Source organism: Podarcis gaigeae (assembly GCF_964106915.1).
Source record: "Podarcis gaigeae genome assembly, chromosome: 5".
NCBI lineage: Eukaryota > Metazoa > Chordata > Lepidosauria > Squamata > Lacertidae > Podarcis > Podarcis gaigeae.
Genome location: NC_139681.1, coordinates 58,301,312 through 58,323,868, shown reverse-complemented (window position 1 = coordinate 58,323,868; position 22,557 = coordinate 58,301,312). Strand labels below are relative to the sequence as shown.

Genomic DNA, 22,557 nt, shown 5'->3' with positions numbered 1-22,557 from the left:
GCAGCAAGGATACTCATTGCCAAGAATTGGAAGACTCAAGATCTACCCACACTGGAAGAATGGCAGATGCAGCTGATAGACTACATGCAACTGGCAGAGATGACTGGCAAAATCCGAGACCTGGGAGAAGAAAGGATGGAAGAAGACTGGAAGAAATTTAAAACTTATTTACAAAAATATTGTAATTTGATTGAATGTTAAGAAGGATGTTTGATCATAAATAATTGGCCACCACTAAACTATATTGAAATTAGATGATAAGTGAAATTAAGGAAAAGATAAACCCTTTGGGAGAACTATTAGATTATATTTAAACGAGTGGATATAAGATTGTAAACAAGATGATAATTTGCTTGAAAAAACTTTTTAACAATGTAAGTGGGAGCAGGAGACGTGAGGAAGTCCAAACAAGTTTTGAAATTTTGTGTATGATATAAGCAATGTTGTTTGTTGTTTATGCTTTTTTCTTATAAAAATCTTAATAAATATTTAAAAAAAAACCAAAACCTCTGTTTGCCTCTTGTAAGTCTGGAAGCTTAAACTATGATGTGGGTTCTTAATTAAGGTTAGAAGAAGCCTTGGTTTTGTAGTACTTCTGAATTTAGTCAATGTCTTCAGCATCAATACTTTAATCTTAGACCTAGAATCAGTTGTGTGGGTATGTGTTGAAAAAGAGGCCATGGCCCGTTCTTGTATTCTCGAGTTTAAATGTAAGAGTACTGTGTAGTTTAATGTGATTTACTGTTCTAGCAATTGAAATAAGGGTTCTCTGCCACAGCCTATAATTCCTTTATCTATTATTTTTTTGAAGTAATAAACTGAGCAGGCATTTTCTCAGTGAAAGCCAAGGCAGTATTTAAGGGATGTCTATATGCAGCAGACTGTGTATGGCCAATTTGTCCTGGTTTTCTGCCCCATTTGTGTCATTTCACTGCATAGCATTCATACTTGGTCTCAAAATTGAATCCTTGAATCTTCAATACACCGAGTAAAAGCTAAGTCTCATGATAGTTTCCTCACCACTCACTCACTCATTCATTATAATTTTGGTTTAAATATTTTTCTTTAGTTAGCGGTAGGTCAAATTCATTTGCACAGTAAACCACCTACAGTTTCTGAATAGCTTATGACTTAAGTAAAGGCTCTGTAACCGATGTGACTCTAGAATGTGGTGATCTAAAATTACAGTATTTATATGAACTGCCTCAGCAACCCAGCCCCTATCAGAATTTAAACCTAGTTGGACTGTGAACAGTAAAGCAACCATATGAAAATACACTGGCTTGGTTCAAATATAACACCAAAGCATGGTTTGAGGCTATATGAATGAGCCTTATGCTACACCTTCTCTTGTCTCCTTGTATTCTCTGCTTTCCTCCTGATTTAGTAGCAAACCATAGTTTGCCATTACACCCAAATTAGGGAAAACATTATTGTGAACCCAGTTCAAATCTTGCATGCAATCCCAGTGTGCAGACAAATTATAGTTTTCTCTGTTCAGTAAACTGTGGTTTATCAAGGTATGTGAGAATTGACCGGACACAGGAGTAAGGGAAGCTTATGAGTTCATTAATCAATCAAATCATGGCATTGTGGTGAACTGATGCTACCTAGCCCTTGCAATCAACCCCTCCCCCCCCACAGCTGACATAATATTAGCAACTGGATACGTTGGGCTTTCCAAAGCTATCCTGAACTATCTGTTTTTGCGGTTGTGCTGGAGGTACTGATCTTAAATGGACTGCCTCAGAACAATCGGCAGTAATGACAGATTCAGTTGTAACAATGTCATATATGTTCAAGATAATATGCATCCTGTTTCACTTTTCCACGGAATGCCCAGATGCAACAAGCATGCAAATGTTGGATGGAAATGATAACGGTACAACCTGGTGTCTGTTGGACCCACCAGCCACAGGCAAACAAGAAACAGTATAATAGCCAGAGAACTGCTGCATATGAACGATATGTTTAAGTATCCCCAATGTGCTCACCTGTTTCTGCTATACAAAGCAGGGCACAGTCTGACTTCCTACATTTTGTATCAGATTAGTGGGTGGGGTGGGAAGAGATTCCTTCAATACAGAGGGCTGCTGCAGACATTTTAGTGACGTCAGATGACTGTCTTTGTGCTGCAGTTCATACCCAGCAAACAGTTGTGGCATACTGGAAATCTATAGCTTGCTGGATTTTTAAAATTTTTATATTTAAGTTTGGGATCTTGGACCTGCCTCTGGATTTTAAAGTCGATTGCCATCATTTCTATTCAATTATACTGCCTCTCAAAAATCAAACTCTGACATTTATAATTCTCACAAAATATAATGGCCTGCAAAAACAAAACACTCTGTGCTGAAGGGCATCACAAATTGCCCACCATTGGACTTATAGAAATAGTCAGGTAATAGGCAGAAATGGAGAATTTGTGATCCTTCAAATGTTCTTCCATCATCCTTGCTTGTTGACCATGCTAACTACTTGGGCTGATAGGAGTTGGAGTCAGACAACATCTGGATGGCCACAAGTTGCCATTCCTGCTGTATGCTTAATACTTGATTTTCTTAACCTGGTGAAATAGCTTGCTCTAATCCATTTAGTCTGGAGGCCTGGAATGGGCTGAAGAAATGTTCTGAATTCCTATAAACCAGGTTGAATTTTTAGGTCCTTGGGCAATTGGACTTCTGGGATTTATCCCCCAGCCCTGCTGTAAAAGATTTGGGTTGAGGAAATTTTCATACATAAAAGCAGTATGTTTGCCAGAGACTGAAGATGGTGCTTTTCATCCGTAAACCAGACTTGGAACAGTGACGCAACTGGCCCTAGCCTTCAACCCAGCCTTCACTGAGAGGCATCTCTGTTCAAATCCCGGGTCCGGAATTATGGCTTTCCCTACAACTCACAATGCTCTCCTTGGTGTGAAATGCAAACACCCACTTCCCAGGGGCCAATTTTCCAACCAGGGTGGGAAACGGCGCACACATGAATTATTGGTATCTTTCTGTGCTTCTGTCGTTAGTGGTCCCTACCATTTCCTCCTTTGGTGCTGGTGGGGGAATACTGTAAATCCTGGAAATATACACATCTCCTTGCTCAAGATTTGTTCTCTCTGCACATCAAATGTCTCCATTGCAGGACCTGAAGGGACCAGGCAAAGTTATTCTGTAGCTCTTCTGTTTACAATTTATGATGCATACCCAGAGAGCCATTCACTCTCAGGCTGGCGGAGATCTATGAAAATAGCATCATAGTGCATATATCTGTGTATGTAAAGATTTTTTGAGCAGTGGTTAATATGCTAATTGTCCATAACTCTGCTAATATGATGGACTTTCCTATTCGCTTCTACTTTTTGGTAATAAATTAGCATTAAATACTTGGCAGGTATATTTTAAAGAGTTTGATTGGCTTCTCTACAAGTAGGAACGGTAGTTTGGTACTTGGGGCCACCAGCAAAGCTAGGGAAGAGGGTTGCAGAGAAGGCAAAGGACAGTACTGTAGCTGTTGAGACTTAGGCAGGACAGCAAGGAGGAAAGACCAGGTAGAGCTAGAACAACATGGATGCAGAGCTGGGGTAGTAATAAGATTAATGTATTACATTTGTATCTGGTCCTATCTCTTAGCCAGGGCTGGGGAATTTGTGGGTCTCCAGATATTGCTGGCTCCAGCTTCCTTCATCCCTAGCCAGCATGGCCAGTGTTTAGGAATGATGGCAGTTGGAGTCCAACCACATCATAAAGGCTACAGGTTCCCCATCATGATTCTAAGGAATTCATAGTGGTGTTTTAGACTCACAACAAAGTTCATCCCTGTAATGGATGCTTTTCAAGCTACAAATTGGATCATTGTTAAAATGCAGAATGAAGGACAGATCATGAAGCTGAGGCTTCAATACTTTGGCCACCTCATGAGAAGAGAAGACTCTCTGGAAAAGACCCTGATGTTGGAAAAGATTGAGGGCACAAGGAGAAGGGGACAACAGAGGACGAGATGGTTGGACAGTGTTCTCGAAGCTACAAACATGAGTCTGACCAAACTGCGGGAGGCAGTGGAGGACAGAAGTGCCTGGCATGCTCTGGTCCATGGGGTCACGAAGAGTCGGACACGACTAAACGACTAAACAACAACAACATTGAAGACAACTCAAAAGATCCTGCTGGTTCAGAATGGAGCAGTGTGGCTATTAACTGGCACTGGTTGCTTGGGAATTTTATGTTGATGTTAAGTGGTGCTTGCAGAGGCATTATCTTAAAAGATTCAGGGCACAAGCCCATTGTACAACTTTTGCATAAAATATGCATATGCACTTATATTTATATATGTAAATTTGGGAATTTGAGCAAGTTACAATTGTGGGTCATTAGGGCCTCACCAGCATTATGCTTTGCAGCTTGTCTAGCAGTTCTGGAAGCAACGTAAAATGAAAATCTTAAGTTTTTTATTTAAAAAACCCCACTGCTCAAACCTCCTGACCCACCCCCTAACAAAGCATCAGTGGCATTGATACTTAAAACCCTAAGTGGTCTGGGTCCAGGCTAACTAAGAAGGTTACCTTCTCCTTTATTCACCTCCCTGCACATCAATATCTCCAGGTACTTCCCTTGGCAGAAACCAGGTTGATGTTTAGTAGGAACAGTGTCTTTTTGGTGGTAGTACCTCTTTTTTGGAATGGTATTCCCTCTCAAGCCCAAAGACCTAGCTCCTTACTGGCATTATAAAAGCAAGCTAATATTTTATTTTACCATTCTTTAGGGGGATAGTGTCAGTTGCTTTCATCTGTGCTGTTCGTTTTGATACATTAATTTTATTTATTTGTTTTACATATTGTATTTTAAATATACTATGCTTTTATGCACTAAGCTGCACAGAAATGGTTTGAATGTGCAGAACAATGTAATGAGACAGATTTGAGAGCTGGAAAAATAAGCCATGTGGTAAGTTCATCTACAATCTGCTGATCAAGCAAATATAAAATGATGCGTCAAAGCTTTTGCAGGCAGAATTCAGTGGGCATCAAAGGGTTCTATATTCAGAAATAAAAAAATGGATAAAGAATCAACATGTAGGGATTTAAAGTTGGATGAACGTGGATTCCAAAGGATTTTTTTAATGGGGGAAGGCAGTTTAGAGAGTTGGATTCTGTACACTTTCTGGTTTGCAAAATTTAAACCAAGCACTTTTCCATATGGGTTTAATTCAGGAGCTGAGAGTCTAATTTCAGCATTTCCAATAGCCCTAATCCAGTGTGTGTGGTGCTTCAGATAAAGCTGGTCACTACCATTTCCCATGGTTGGCAGGGACCAGTATGAACTGTATTATCATGGTGCACTCACCACAATGAGATGTCCTGGAGAAAAAAGTTGATCACTTTTGCCTAAAGTACCCCCTCATCCTTCCAACTGTGTCCTACAGGAAGCTGCTGTTCTGGTGAGTCTTGGTTCCTGATTTATAAGAAGCTGCCTTATACCAGGTGGAATTATTTGTTCAACTAGCCCAGTATTGCTCCCAAAGGCAGTGTTTCTTTGCGGTCTAAGGCAGAGGGCTTTCACATCACCTGCTGCCTTATGAAGACACCCGGTTTTGAGCCTGGGACCTTCTTTATGCAAAGTGTGTGCTTTCCATATGCACTGCAGGCTTGCTTTAAACCCACTGCTCCTGCTCAAAAAACACTCCCACGTACAAATGCTCTATGGAGACTTTTTACATTTCGAAGGTGATTGCTTTGTGAAATGGTTCAGATATGTACAGAGTTGGATGTCGCTACTGGATCTGTTGGGGAAGCATGTCGGCAAGTGCCACATGCCTATATACTTGGTATGGTGTGGCACATCATGACCTGAGATTCAGCGTGTGGTGACATGGCAGAGGGCATTTCCACTACAAGCACCCTGCTTATGGAATTCCCTCTCATTCCAAATAAGGCTGGTACTTACTATTGTGAATTTTTGGTGCCACTTAAAGACCTACTAGGGACGCGGGTGGCGCTGTGGGTTAAACCACAGAGCCTAGGACTTGCCGATTAGAAGGTCGGCAGTTTGAATCCCCATGACAGGGTGAGCTCCTGTTGCTTGGTCCCTGCTCCTGCCAACCTAGCAGTTTGAAAGCATGTCAAAGTGCAAGTAGATAAATAGGTTAGCCAGAAGCGACTTAGTCATGCTGGCCACATGACCCAGAAGCTGTACGCTGGCTCCCTCGGCCAATAAAGCAAGATGAGCGCCGCAACCCCAGAGTCAGCCACGACTAGACCTAATGGTCAGGGGTCCCTTTACCTTTAAAAACCTACTTGTTTACCCAGACCTTTTGGTGTTTTGTTGTCCACTTAGTCTGTTCCGATGAAATTTTACTGCTGTCATTGATGTTTATTTTTATTTGGTTTTCTAGTGTTTTTTATGTTTTTATTTTGTAATGCCACTTAATGTAATTAAAATATTTAAGCAGTTTACATAGAACAATTAAAATACAACATTCAGTTTAAGTACAAAATTGAGCAAAACATTCAATAAAAGCTAGATGAAAATAAGTTTAAAAAAAACAAACACAGCAGTATATCACAAATAAAACTGAACAGTGTAAAACAATAATAATAAAAATTAAGAATCAGTCTCCAGGAAAACTTGGCGGATGAAATAAGATTTTTAAAAACCTTAAAATATCATTATTGTCTCTATTATTGAAATTGCTCTGGAATACCTTTTTGGAAATAGAGTGGGCTATGAATAATTTTAAATAAATATTTCAGAAATAGCCTGTGCCAAGAATATCAAATAAAAAAGTTAAGGCAAAGCGAATGGTGAGAATTAGATGCTAAGGGAGAATTATGTACGCCTTTTCTTTTGCCTGCTGATTTTCCTCTGTAGGCACTCCATTTGCATTATGGGAGAAACATGGGGTGGGGAATACAATGATTCCCATCTAACGTCTAGTTTCATTCCCAGTTTGAATCCCAACGAGGATTCTGCACTTGTGGGAGAATGAGGTGGCAGTAGAATGGGCTGTACCACTTCAGGCTGGAGACTGTCTTAGAAACAGTCTTTGGATTACATTTCTGTATTCTCCCTGTTAAAAACAAATAAATTCCTTGCAAGTAGTCCAGCAGGGTCCAGGCTCAGCTAGAATCTGTCTCCGCAGTGTGTATGTATTTTTAAGTTGCAGCATTTGTATGTGTGTTTTTACAAGGCTGAGAATTCAGAAATAGTATCTTCTCCCCACAGCCTGAACTGGTGCAGTCCATTCTACTGCTACCTCCTTCTGCTGCATGTATTATAACTGGTCTAAATTTTGGCAGGGTCTCAAGACAGTGTTTGTTATAACCAGTTAAATATGGCGGTGTGCTATGGGGGTGGGTGTTCTGTTGAATTCTGTGAGACCCACTTGCTGAATTTTAATTGTTTGATTTCCATCCATGCTCATGCGTGATATATAGAGACCTGGAACTGGTCAATTAAAACTAAACTGCTGATAGTTTAATTTGTTGGGTGATATTTCCTGGGAGAGAAGAACATTCTCTCACCATCCAATCATCTCTGGATATGTGTGCACAGTTGGATATACTCCATGACGTTTTGTAGATTCAGCTTAGGACCATCCGCTGTGCAGTGTCCACCTCCCTCCTGCCCTTTACAATGTTGCTACTCTTGGGGCCCCTCCTCCCATCACCCTCCAGCAGGGGGGACGCAGTAAGTTTGTGTGACCTTAGCACTAAATTCAGACTGCAGGAGTTACCTTCTATAATGATGTCAACTGATTAGGTTAGCGGGGCTGGTGGCAGCCACGATAAGACGTGACATGTTCTAATGATTTGCTTTAGCAGGAGCGCAGGAGCAATGAGGAGGAAGAGGCAGGAAAGGCGGGGGGCCCACAGGTGCCGACAAAGACTTTGACCTTTGCTGCTATAATATCAGTTATTCACAGGCCAGGCGGTTCGGTAACCCACTTCCAGACCATCAAAAATTGATTTAATTGCAATTTCCCCCCCAATTCAGAGCACTGGAGCTTGACTAATTGGAGTAATAGAGAGTAATAAGGCTCTGATTAAAAAAAAGCTTTCCTCTGCCTCCTTTTGTATCCTGTGTCATTGCCTGTCAGAGGTCAGGGAGCCTGCATATTCTATTAGGCCGAGTTGCCTTCATTTGGACAAATTAGTTTACCCAACAGTAATTAAAATGCCAATGTGGGTCGGGAAGAGCTGAATGCAATTGATGGGCAAGTTGGTGAAGGATTTGACAGCTTTGGTGGCCGCCCTTGCCAGAGCGTGTCGGTGCGGACTCAAAGGCTGCACCAGTTTGGGTCTATGTGGCTAGCACAGCTCTGGGGTTGAAAGAGGCTCAGGAAAAGTGTCCTTCTCTTTGGTCTCCTCTCTCTGTGCGCTCAGTTCCTCCCCTTGTTTCTTTATGACACTTGGGTTCATTCCTCCCTGACGCCCAGACTCTTTGTCCCAACGAGACCGCCCTCAGCCCCCTTTGCCGTACCCCCCATTTCCCAGCTGCTGGGCTCTTGCTAAGTAATAGGTTCTTTGTTTCTTGGTTCGATGATCCTTCATATAGAATAATTTCCAAAATGCGATGATAACATCCAGTTTAAAGGGTGTGGGGATAGGCGGGAGAGAAGAACAGAGATAGAAGCTTGTGTGATGCAGCCAGATTCTGGAGTCCCATATGCAAAGAGCTGTGCAGGACTTGGTGGAAAGTGTTGGGTTAATAGAGTAGAATGGGTAGAATTATGGGATAAAATGGAAAAGAACTGAAACATGGTTAATTTGGATGCAGGTGCAAGAGACAGGGTAGCACATTAAGCCTTAGTTCTAAAACAACTGACAACCTGGAAGTGGTCTTGGTACCTGGAAATAAAGTGCAATACCTGCAGGGCATATGCTATATTTTGGATGCTTTTGGTTGCCTGGGTTTCATCTACAGTACATCAAGGCTGAGAATATATTCAAGTGGCAACTTTAATCTTTATTTTTATTTCTGTGGCAAACAATGAACAATTTGCCTGCTTCTGTCGGCCTGGCTTATCCTATAGTGCACTGTATATCTAGGTTCTAGAGCTGTAATAGTTGTATTGGTTCATATGGGGAGAGGCGGCCCTTGAGGTATTGTAGTCTTGAATCGTTTAAGGCTTTATAGGTCAAAACCAGAACTTGAATTCAGCCCAGAAACTAATTGGCAGCCAGTGCAGTCAGGCCAGGACAGATGTAATATGCTCACGTTTACCACTGGCAAGCCAGGTGTTCCCCATCTTATGTTTGTGCAGCCTGCCTAAGTGTTAAACCTGACATTTGTCTCTATTAAAATTCATTTTGTTAGTTTTGGTGTTATCTGCAGGTGTTATCTGCAGGTGTGTTGAGTATTCACTCAATTCCTTCATCCAAGTCTCTTATAAAGACGTTGGACAACAACGGGCCCAGGACAGAACCCTGTGTTCTTTTGCTACTTTTTTCCAGGATGCCAAGGAAATGTTAGTGAGCATTCTTTGGGTTTGGTCAGCCAGCGAGCTACAAATCCACCTAACAGTTACCTAGTCCAGTCCATATTTTACCAGCTTCTCCACAAAAATACCAGGGGGAATTTTTCAAAAGCCTGACTGAAATTGAGATACACTGCATCCATAGCATTCCCCTGATCCACTAAGCTTGTAATTCTACAAAAGGAAAAGAAAAAGAAATTATATTCGTCTGGCATGACTTGTTTTTGAAAAACCCATGCTGGGTCTTAGTAATCACAGTATCTTTTCCCAAGTGTTCACACACAAACTGTTTAATTGTCTGCTCTAGGACCTTCCCTGGTATTGATGTCAAGCTTACCAGTCAGTAGTTACCTGGGTCTTCCTCCCCCCCCCCCCCTTTTGAAGATGGGGACAACATTTGCCCATCTCCAGTCTGTAGGGACCTCACCTGTACTTCAAGAATTCTCAAAGATCATAGACAAAGGCTCTGAAATTGCACCCAAAAGCTCCTTTAGTACCCTTGGATGCAGCTCATCAGGCCATGGAGATTTGAATTCATTTAAAGTAGCTAGAAAGTTGAAAATGTGGATAGCCCCTTTATGCTCTCAAAAAATAGTAACAAAGCCATAATTTTAGAATTGAATGTGCATGAAATGGCACCAGTCTCTTTAACCTCAACAATAGAAACATTCCAATTATGAGATTTCCTACATACCGTTTTCTGCACTAGGTTGGCAGGATACATTAGTGGGTCAGGATCTGTTTAGCTAGAGGGAAGTGGTGCAAAGCTAAGGAGCAATGTGGAAGTCAACTGCCGAGAAATTTCTAATCCCTACCACAGACTGGCTTGGAGGCTGTACCAGCAGAGTGGCAGGGATTAGTGCTGGTGATCTCCACCCACTTCTCCTTTCTTATTGGCATACCTTGATGCTAATTTAGACCTGTGCAGTCTCTGGAGGGATGCTACATACTTCTTCTGAAAGATCTGTATGCCTGTATAGACAGAGCAAGGGGGAGAGGGAGCAAAAACCTTTAAAACCCAATTGCCCACTTCAGTGATTTCCAAGCTGCTATTATGTTTCTGACCACAGTAATTGGCGTTACTATTTACTAATGGCTTATGGTAAAGGGGGGAAAGAGACAAAAACCCAGCACCTCACTTTGTAGTTCAGGGCTGCTAAAGATTGCTTGCCAACTTTGAAATGTGTGTCAGTTGATATGATGCTCTATCCTTAATTTTTTTTATTCCAAAATATTTATATTTCACTTTTCCATATTAAGAGCTTGTCAGTGTTCAGACATCTCACCTTTGATAGCCTGTTAGGAGTGGAGCAGATTCTTATCATGGGCATCAGGTCAGCAACTTGGACCTTCAGTTGGACCTCAAGAGAACCTGCTAGCTGGTTGATAGACAGAAATCAATCACTTTCTTCTGGCTTTTATCCCTCCATCAACAGTGGGGCCAAGCACAATAACCCTTTTTTTGTATTCCACAACTCCTTATTCCTGGTGAGCAATTAATTGCCATGTGATATTTTAGGGTTCTCCTCAGTTTAGTTAAAAATCTATGGCTTTACTCTTATGGTTGGTGGTTACAAATTTATCTTTGTTGGAATGACAGAGAAAATGAAGAACTATGCTTGTAAGGCAATGGGGTGAAAGCAGCCTTGTCAGATGCTCTTGATTCATTAGTTACTTGTCATGTCAACAGGTACTTACCTCAGAACCTGTCCATTTTGTGTGAGAAAAGCGCATATAGAGTGGGGAAAATTGAATGATAGTCATCAAATTTTACTCAGGGTAGACCTCTTGAAATCAATGGACATAACATAGACATGTTCATGAATTTCAGTGTGTCTATTCTGAGTAAAATATAGTTGAATACCACCCATTATTTTGACTATTTTCATATTGGGTGAATCATTCACTTTCCTTACTATTACCACAAATGACATTGGGGATCAATAGTACTCCACATGTTTACAAAAACCTTGTACAAACCTGATTTTTAAAAAAGTATTTTTCTGCAGCTGAAACATTTCTTCTGACCCAGCAAAATAGTATAATTTTTTAATCAAATTATCATTTTGTACAAAGTTTACTGATTGCTTTTGGGGTCACCGAGCCCCCAGATGGATCTGCATATGTTTGCAAGCACCTAGGACTCTTACTTTGACAAGTGGCAGACTTAATGACAGCTCTCAGTCAAGGACCTTGAGATGGCCACTTTCCTCTATTCACAAAAAGTTCTATGCAAGATGTGCTGTTAAGGGTTGCCCTCAACACCTCCAGACCAATATGTCACTGGCTTTCTTCAAAAGTCAATTAAAGCCTGGGATTTGATGATCATCTTCAATGCGGAGCAACCAGTGTGAGAGACAGGCTTCCCCCATGCAAAACCTGTGGGATGTTTACCAACACTCTCCCACAATGCTTTGTGCCATGTGAAAACATTAGAATTGACGAACAAGTGGTGCCATTCCAAGGAGGACATCCAATGAGGCAGTATATGCCATCTAAGCCAGCGAAGGATGACATCAAGTCCATAAACTTTATTATGTTTATGATATATATGTGTGGAAAGAAGGGTTTCTCAGCAGCATAAAACCTAGACAGATAGTGTCAGAGAAACTAATTTATAGGGTTCTAGGCTGTTCTGTGCCACAGTCCAGGGAATTAGCTAAGAAAAAACTCTGGTTGGCACACAGAAGGAAGGAAGGAAGGAAGGAAGGAAGGAAGGAAGGAAGGAAGGAAGGAAGGAAGCCAACCAGCGATTCCTTGAATTCTTTGCCCACAAATCCTGAAGCGTCAACAGCAACATTGTTGGCTTTCAAGAAGATCTAACACCTGTAAGCTAGATGCCATAGAAAGGAAGAACAGTGATTCTCTTTTCTTCAAAGCGTGGTGCAGCAATCTCAGGGCCCTCTCAACTGGTGTTTCGTTGTTGTTGTTTTTGCCAAGTGTATTCTGCAGTATGTCATAGTGTTAGACTATGCTCATTATTTATTGTTCTGAAGAATGTCCTTGATGTTGCCACATTAATTGCCTTCTAAAGGGCGTTCTTACACTATAGTACATCAGAAGAAAAGCAGGGTGGAGTGGGAAGCAGAACAGCAACAAAAGAACCAGGACACGTTCAGTCTGAAAAGTTGCAGGATTTCAGCAAGGAGCTATGGGACTTGGGGTGAGACTAGGGAGTTGCTGCTTTTGTGTTTGTTTGTGATTACTGTGGATATGTTTATGAAGCCACTCCAAGAGACAATCTTCTGATCCAGATGTCCAACTGAAAAGGGCAGTTGGACACTTACTACACCACAAAAATGGGGAATGAAGCAGCAGTTGCCCTGATACCTTTAGCTTTGTACTTCGTTCAACCTGCCTAAGGAGCTCTAAGAGCTTTTCATGTAATAATTCTGACTGTGTGCTGCAGTAATCTTCCTACATAGGCAACATGGATCAGCACTAACAGTGCTGCAAATTGGAGAAAGGTATTACATTGGTTCGCACGATGTGCTCAGCCAAACATTGGCTTAGCAAGACTGTGCAGGGTTGTGGGCTCTTAAGAGGCAGTTGCAGCCCCTTTGTTCCTCCCTGGTCCTGATTGTTGCTGAGTTGCTTTGGTTTAGCATGCTGTCTGAACTGGAGCTTGTGGTTATGCTCTCTCCTCACTAACCATCAGTTGTAGCCAATGTTTGCTCTTGGTTTCAGCTTGTAGTTAGTGAGGAGAGAATTGAACCACAAGTACTTGTTTTGATGATACGCAGTGAGGCAGCAAAAAGGACAGGAGGAACCTAGTGACTAAGTGCAACTCTCTGGGAGTCCACATGTTTGTGCAGTCTTGCAAAGTGAAGGTTTGGCTTAGCACGTCATGTGAGCCAGTTCATTATGTATGTAGGTGTAGGATGGCATGTCTTGAAATAGTTTTTGCAGAAAAATGCTCTTCCCTTCCTTCATTTAAAGAAAATGGCTTAGGGAGCTGGGAATCATCTGTTTATGCTGGCATTGTCATGATGGTAGGCATTTAGTTTTTCTGGTTATATTACTATCTTGAGACTATAAACTTGAATAATGTTTAGAGTTGCACTAGAGCTCGTGTTAAAAGAACACCTTTCCATGTTTCCTAGTCCAATGCCTTGACTTGAACCGCAGCCCCACTGCAGACTCTATTCCAGCTTGTGCACTTTGCTTTTTACTGCTGTGGTTTCAGGGCATGGAAGTTCATGCATTACATCTCTCAAATGTTTTGGCATCTGGCCTCTGTGTATTTCATCCACTTGTGGTCACACAAATATTTAGTAATGGTACAAAGAGGATGGCTAATAATGTTTTGTTTTTTCTTTCTTGATTGACAGTTCATTTGTGACTGGAACAGCTTGCTGTGGACATACCTCACCTTTGAGAATCTGGGACTTGGGGAGGTAAGACTCTCTTATAGTTGTGGCAGTGAATAGAAAAATCTGCCTGTGGGATGAATACTTGTGGAAACTTTCTAAGACCTGACCGTAGTTGAAAATTAATGTGTACCATTAACTCAGAAGTAGCCAAGACTTGAAGTCATCTGGTTCAGCTTAGTCATTGATCTCTGGACCAAAATCCTGCATTAGAGATATTTGTATACTTCTTTGCACACACACACCAATGAATATATTTTCATACTTTGTCTATGCAAATTCTTTTGCTGATTAACAGTCTCTGTGCTTGGTGAATTATGTGTAATGTGGTTCCTGTGCTTAGACTACAGAAGAATGAGGGCTGCTTTGGCTTTTTCTGTTCCCATCCTCCTTGCCCATGAACTTCTCCTGGCTTACCTCAAATGGAAGCAGCACTGAGGAGCAAGAGAGGAGTGGCTGTGTCACCTTTTCTGCCTTTCCCAAGGAAGCCTCTAGAGATAATAAAGCTATGTAGAAAATAGGATTAAGGTAATGAACAGGCAGGATGGAGTTTGATCTTTCAATAAGGCAAAAGCCTGACTGACAGGCAGAGCTAAAGCCTGGAACCATCCAACCAATGGGAAACTACCTACAGTGGCTGCTGAGTGTCACGGATTCCTCCCTTTTCACTTGTTTTTAGTGGAATGCACTGTGCCACTGGGCTGCCCATCTCAGGCCTCACATGGAGGGAGGAGCAAAAGTCTACATAATTTGGGTCTCTCACATATACAGGTTAATCGGAAGTCTGTAGTTGGTGGGGCAACTTCTCACGAGAAGTGGTTGTTGGTGAAATTTGGGCAGTTATGGAGGAGAAGGACCAGCAGTGTTTCTCCGTACTAGTATTTTAATTTTTGTTCTGTTACTGCATTGCTTTTTTTTAGCCAAGAGGTATTTTTTGTGAGTTTGTGTTCTCTTCTGGACCCACCAATGTAGCTAGCCCTCACACTGTCCAAAAGAGTCACTGCTGAATACCTGCAAGTCCATAAATACTTCTGTTACTTACTTCAGGGGTGTCCAAACTTTTTTCAAAGAGGGCCAGATTTGATGAAGTGAACATGCGGCCGACCAAAGTTGTTGAGCTTTTTTAAGGATTTTACCCCAGGAAATAAACTGCCACAGTGGGCCAGGTTAGGCCCCCGAAACAGACTTTGGACATGCCTGGCTTACTTGCACTCTAGAATGCTATATGTAGTAAGCAAACAATTGATAGATTCCCCCTCCCAACTCATTTTGTATAGCTTAAGTGTTTGAATATTTTCTTTATTATTTATAGCCCTCCTGCTCCTGGCTCATTTGCCAGCTCAATACCGGACCTCCCTCCCCACCTCGCTTCTTTCCTTCCTCCCTCTCCAAACAGCCTTGTGCTTCTTCACAAGTTTAATCTTTCAAGTGTCATGTTTTCTCTTTCCTTCCTCAGCTGTTTCTATCAATATTTTGTAACCTTCTTGCCCATTCAGCTGCACATCTCTTTGTCACATACCCCTCCCTATATCTTTTCCCCACTCTGGCTGACAAGTCCCTTGTACCTCCTTTTTCTGCTTTGGCAGTTCTAGGTAGATAAACATATGTCTGTACAGTAGCAGATTCTCTATTTAGTATTCAAGTCTCTCTCCTTTGCCCTCACGGGGCCACAGGACACTGTTGGATTGCTGATCATTGTGATCCAGCTGCAGAGCTTTACTAAAGATCCCAAAACTGAGACCAAGGAAGCTGGCACATTCCAGGCTGACCCCTCTCTTTCCCCTCTAATCTAATGTTGGCTTGACTGTGGCCAAATGGATTCTGCTACCTTAGTAGTTGTTTCTTTCCAAAGCCCTTTTGCTGCTCATCTTTTAGCTGAACTATGGTGGTCCATTTGGGTGTTGTTTTCCCAGAAAGATGTTTGGGTGCCTCTCTTTCTGGTGCATTGGCTCAAGAAGTTGGAACATGCCACAGAATTACACCAAAGGTGTGGTTTCTGTTTGTGACTTTACTTGGTTGGTGATGGGATGACCTTTGCTTTTTCCCCTGACCCTGTGTTTCTAACACTTTGGATGTGTGAAAAGCTATGCCATGCTGCTTGGACACCAAACATAGCACAGAATCTTAGTGGAGCTTGGAGGGCTCCCACCCTCAGGGGGATGGGAAACAGATGCTGCTTCTGAATGTTTCTATTTGCCCATGCAGCTCACCACTTTTGGGACTGTGTTGCAGTGGTAGTACGCTGGACTATGTGTTCAGATCCATATTTCTGCCCCCACCTCTGCCACTGACATCGGTGTAAGATGTTTGCCATTGTCACTTGTTCTGGGTCCACTTTCTGTTATCTGCTCTACAGGAAAGCAAAATAGGGATATTGCCCAGAAAAAACTGGGGAATATGTTTAGATAGCTGTTTGTTTGGCCTAGGTAAAATCAGCAGCTTGCTATAAATATCCAGTATTGCAACAGAACTGTTCTAAACTTTCATATTGTGGCCTCAGTACTATAAAAGTCCTGGTTACTGTCCCCGAGGAGGGAAATATGTGTCAGGTACACAAAATGCATTCTGGAGGAAAGTAAATAAAGAAGATTGGTATTTTTCAAAAGGCTCAAGGAGATGCCTGCTTGATGATTGGTGGCCAATAGGGAACAGGGAAACAAAGCTTGCTTGTGCTTTAAAACTGTTGGACAAACTTCGGGTACTTTCTCCTTCTAGTGTTATTTAAAACAGTAAATAACACTTTTGATGCTATTCACAGTTGGTTCCTGAATCCCGCTGTCACTGGATATAATAATGCACACAAACAAATAATAATCTGACAAAGTCATGAATGGCAGTATTGATGACAATGCACCCTCTGCAAGATGTCTTTAAGCAGAAGGTGGAGGTGAAAAGAAGGGCATGGATAATGAGTGTGTGAACGTGTGTGTATATACATGTGCATACACCTTGCATACACCTGCTTTTCTTCGAGTGAATAACTGAACTGGCTACTGTTGAGTCCTGGGCTGGATGGACCATTCACCTGATCCAATGAGACTTTTCTTGTGCTCTAACATGCACCTTGATCCCACAGCTCTGCAGAGACCCTGTGAACACTGGTCATAATTAGCTGTACTATTTCCAAACATTCTTCCCTCTTCTAAATAATCTTTTTTTTTAAAGTACTTGTGACAGCTTTTTTAAAGGAACCCTCTAATTTTTCCTCTTCAGTTCTCGATCTTTTTAACTCTTTGAAATTGGCTTTATGCCATCTCTGACACCAAACTGACACCTTTGCCTTTCCCCACTTCTTATCCCTTTATAGCAACAGATGTTGAAATTTTGTATCCCTTTTATCTGCCCCTCTTTAACCTCTTCCTGTAATTAGGTTCCCCTTGTTAGCAGTACAAAGTGGGTTGGTCCGCTACCTAGCCTGCCTTTTGAGCTATTGTGTCTGAGCACATGTGGTTTTGGGTTATTTGGAAAAGTCCCTTCCCCCTTAGGTAATAGCGGTGGGCGGATGGACAAAGATTGTGGCTTTTTTCTTCTTCTTCTTCTTCTTCATTTATCTTTGCCAAGGAAGAAGAAGAAAGGGAGGAGGGGTAGGGAGCACATGTGAAGCGAAAGCCACAGACCTTCACTTCTCATCCAGTTGGGTTTTCTGTTCCTTTCCTCTCTGGTGCCTTTTTTCTTACCCCTTCAAGTGCTTAGGTAGGGCCCTTTTGATGTCCTTTTGAGTACAGTTTAAAAGTGTGTGTGAGAGAAAGAGTGATCAGTGTTTGTTGTTTCTTTCCCCACTTCTTCTTGTCAGTAAAATAATATGCATAACATTTCATTAAATTCCTGAGATGCTTAACATAATGAATATACTTCACAACTCTGCTGTAAATTACATCGTTTCAACAATTCTCTCCTGTACTTTCAGTCTCCTTCATTCCAGATTAATTTGATTAACATTCACAATAATACCTACTGCTTCATTCATAATAGGGATTTTAAAATAAGTGACTTGAGATTTGAAATGCTAGTCAAAGATATTACTGTAAAGTGAAAGAGGAGAGCCCTGTGTAAATGCCACGCTAAGCATCACACATTCTGACATGTGCGAATTTGTTGGATTGGTGCTGTTCAATTTATATTTCACCTAATGCTGTATACAAATTAATTGCACATTACACTTATTCCAGTGAAAGATGAATAAACTCAATTTCATAACAAAGTTATCCTGTTGCCTGCCTCTTCTGACCCATTACATTTGTTTGTTTAATCGTATTTAAGCTACAACCCTCATTCTTATTATCCAGGCTACTGTTGAAGGGAGTGTGTATCTGGCTTTTTCTTACATTTTTTTCACCCATAACACTGACTTTTCAAACTTTGTGTAGTCTTTTAGGGATCTTTGTTGCACCAACAAATGGTTTAGTATCTGCCTCACTTAAGATTTTGGAGGAATATCCTGTTTAATTTGATAGTATGATTTAATTATGCCTTCTTTCAATATTTTCTGAGCAAAATCACTCCAAACATATCCCAATGCTACATATTATTCAAATATCTTTGTTTAAGAAACCTTCCAGGTGAGATTTAGAGTGACTTTTCATATATGAATTCAAGCTTATTCAGCTTTTTATTTGCAAATACCATAGAAACATGGCCGCTAATCAAAATGGAAAGTGTAAGTTGTATTGCTTTCCTTTCATTGAAATCAAGTAAAGATATCTGCAAAAAAGTGCATTCTAAGATGAATTTCTCTTTTGGGGCTTGAATAGGATCCTGCAAAAGTTTAAGGCCAGTTTTTATACAACACATTACATCCATAAAATGAAGACCTTTTCCACGATTTTATTGAGCAGGGATTGAAAACATAAGACCTTCCTGATATTGTTGGACTCTAAATGCCATCAGCATTGGTCAGCATGGTCAGTAGTTTAGGGATGATGAAAGCTGTAGTACAACAACATCTGGATAGTCCCATGTTCCCCATTCCTACTGTTGATTCAAAACATACCAAGTTATCTGTAGTTGTTCAGTAAGATCAATATATATTCATGCTGATATGGAATGGCAAGGATGTGGAGGAGATTAGCCTGCCTGTGATTCCCCAATTAAGACAAATCACAGAGACCTTTATTGGGAATACTCCTTGACCTACCACTGCTTCTTGAGAAACAGGTTGGAGGTGTTGCCAGGAGGGTCTCCTACGATATTCTGGTCATAAGGAAGTTTTCCCTCCTCCCTCTTATAGAAATATCAGACTTTGCTATGCTGATCCATGCCACTGTAGTTTCCAAGCTAAAGAATCTTGATCAGAATTTAGATGTTCACTTTTGGAAGCACAGTCTCTTTCAAATATCACAATTTAAAAACAAGCCTTTTTGTCTCTGTGCTGACATGTAACCAGAATGCACTTTAACCCTCTGAAGCTTAATATATTTTACTGTTAAGAGGGGTAGCATATGGGTTTATCTGATTGATACCCAAGTCAAGAGGAGTTGAACAAGTAAGATTTTCTCCAGGTATATCTCAAGGGGCTTCTCCGACCTTAGTTTTGGGTACACTTTGTAGAGGTTAATATACTTTGTAGAGCTTTAGTGTATGTGTTTTGCATTTGGGGAGGGGGTTGTGTAAATACGCCTTATGGATAGAGTCAAACTCTAATAATTTGAAATAAATTTTAAAAATTAAAAATTGTCCAGTAGCACCTTAGAGACCAACTAAGTTTGTTCTGGGTATAATGCATGCACACAAAAGCTTATACCTAGAACAAACTTAGTTTGTCTCTAAGGTGCTACTGGATAATTAATATATATATATAATTTCTTTCTTTCTTTCTTTCTTTCTTTCTTTCTTTCTTTCTTTCGACACGGCTACTTACCTGAATCTAATAATTTGGTTACTGAAAGCCCTACTCAGATCCTCATTTGCTGGGACTTTATCAAAGGTTTTATCCATATAAATTGAAAATCTTGGTCAAAGATTCTACTTTATAACTCTCACGATTCTTGCCTTTTAGTGCAAGTTATAGCTCAGTCCCAACCACCTTTATTTAGAAGTAAGTTGGGTGGATTTTCTGTGAAGCTTGTTTAAAAATCAATGTGCATAGGACCATGGTTACAAGGAGTTCTAGGTAGACTTGAACTTTCTTAGTTCTTAGCCCTCTTTTGCTGCAGTTGAAGTTCTTATACAGTTAAAGCAACAGCATCTACCCTTCAATCTACCTTGGACTCCTGACTTCTGTTCTGACCCTTCGTGTGCTCAAACAGCATCTTGCAATATCTGTAACAAAATCCTCCAGAAGATTTCCGTCTCTGATCAGTTTCATGCTCATGAGTCAAAAGACAATCTTTATTTTCCTCTAGGTGGCAAGAGAATCAACAGAAGCTATAAAAAAATAAGAGCACCTATATGTGGGATGGACACACACACACAGCACTCCCCCCCCCCCAACCCTTTGGGCTGGCTCATTTAAACAGATGGCTTTGTTTTGATTTGGAATCTCCATTTTTCTTTTTCCTTTTCCTTTTTTTTTTGTCTGACGGCCGAAGGAGACCTCCAAAGTGCTGTCTGTTCAAAAAGAAGCTATACAGTGGCTTATTCCCACACAACTCCCCGCCGGTTTTCCTTACTGCCCCCCCCCCCAATTTGAGCGAATTCCCCCCATCTTTGAGACATTCTTCACATTCTTTGCAGAGAAAGGGGGTTAAACGTCTGAATTTGGGGGTCACCATGTTATACAAATTGCAATCTAATCGTTTTTACAAGAACACACGTGTACTAAGAAAAAGAACCCTGAACAAGAAAGACAAGGAGACAGACAGCTTTCTTTGTCCTTTCTGCCCTGAATGTTTCTTGCCATTGTCATATTGCCGTGTCTCTCTCCCTTCTTTGCCTCTGGGAGGGAGAGAGTTGGTTTGATAGTTAAATTGGCCCGTAAAGCAGAAGGGCTTGGTGCCATTTCTGTTTGTTTTCCCAAATAAAAGCCCCAGAGGGGTCTCCTTTGCACCGTTGTGGCTTTATTTGAGAAAACTGGCTTTTTCCCATAGCTAGCATGTCAGTTTATCCTCTGAACTTAACCTTACGACAACCCGGACAACAAAAAACTTCCAGGGTCTCAGAGCCAGGAAAGGTAAAGAAATTGTATCTCTTTATTGGAACCTTTAAAGTGTGTGTGGGCTAATTCAGAGTCACCAGAAGAAAAGAGGGCAAAGCTTTTTTTCCAGCCTCGCTACCACCGCTATCATTGCCACCCCTGCTGTAGCGAAAGGCATGCGTGCCTCCAGCTGGCACAGGGAGCATTATAAGCAATGTGCTGTCCAGCGTTAACTTTTTAAAAAGCAGCCTTGTCCCAAGAATCCTGTTATGGCTACACCTCCAAGTTCTTTTCACTCTGGTTCATTTGTAAATGGTCCAGAAACACTTGTTGATTCTTTATTAATAAACTTTTAGCTGTGAGTTCATAAAAGCAGTAGACCACCTTCTGATTCTTCTATGCTTCTCACCATCTATGCTTTCCGTCCCTATATTATTAGCGAATCATAGGCATAAGCAACAGTGTGACTTTAAAAAAAACTAATTGGAATGTGTCAGAATGGGGAACTAAGGCTGGGGGGCAGGCGGTGGCAGGAATAAGCATTTGTGTAGTTTTTCTGTGACTCACAGGTTTTTTGTTAGTATTTTGAGAATCCTAGCTTCATTTTAATTAATAATTTTGGGCAACACCATCTTGGAATTACCTTTGCGAATTTAGTTCTGGTTAAAATTAAGCACCCCGTCATTTCTTAGTGGTACGACAATTCTATATTGGCTCTGGAACATTGCAGTTTCTGATTTTTGTTGGCATGCTGTTTGCAGTTGATTGAAAACAAAGCATTTGGCTGTTGAGATCCAAACAACATCTGCGAACAATGCCCAAACGTAACTGTGCATGAAATTTTCCATCAAATTTTTGGCGACGTCATTAAGCCTGCCTTGGGCATGTTTTTTTCTGCCAGTGTAGATGATCACACATGGATGATATACCGGGTTAAGATCATGCACAAGTTTGCTTTAACCAGTAGGTGGGGATCCCCAGGCCTGCAAGCCTTATTAGTCATATGACATCAGGTGTGGAGATATGTTGTCTAAAACACTCAAAGGCCTGCTTGCTCCTTGATGGTAAAAAGACAGCAGCAGAGGCTTTTCTCAGATATTAGCACTGTGAGATCACAGGTGAGTGGCCCCACCCACCTGCCAGAAATGCAAAATGACCCATGGAAAGCATGTCAACTGTGGATCTGGGTCTGGGGCTGAAAAAGGTTCCCCACTTTATTTTAATACATGTCCATGCAATGAAATAAAGGTCTGCTTGGTGATGCAGCTGTTAGACCTGAAAAGGTTAGCCACTTCTGTTTTGTCTAAAACTTTTGGAAAAAGAGAGAGATTAATGTGTTAACTTATCAGCATCAAAATTAGCTTCTGATACATCTAATTTGTAAATTTAAATTCATGTCAGTTCTAGTGCACTGCCGCTGTTGAAATAGGTTCTTGCCTCTGAAAATTCATTCCTAAATTTGCTGGACCTGAAAAGTGCTACAATACTTCTTATGGCCTCTGTTCTCAACCCAACTTGAATAATGGAAGACCGGGTTTGGGTAAAAAACAACAGCTACCCAGTGGAGAATTTCCAGGTCGTCTCATTTTGTTCTGCCTTTTTAATCTTGGTTGTGCTGCTGATTTCCTAGTGCTAGCAGTGTGGTTAAAAATA

At 41.1% G+C, this 22,557-nt stretch overlaps 1 protein-coding gene across 1 annotated transcript in view; it reads left to right on the top strand.

Annotated features, from left to right (window-relative positions):
- The window catches only part of FBXW4 (F-box and WD repeat domain containing 4), a 73,368-nt gene that overhangs the window by 42,617 nt on the left and 8,194 nt on the right, over positions 1–22,557 (top strand). Inside the window, exon 6 of the mRNA XM_083738034.1 lies at positions 13,794–13,859. Coding sequence (XP_083594160.1) covers positions 13,794–13,859 — 66 coding nt within the window. The remainder of the gene's footprint in view (positions 1–13,793; positions 13,860–22,557) is intronic.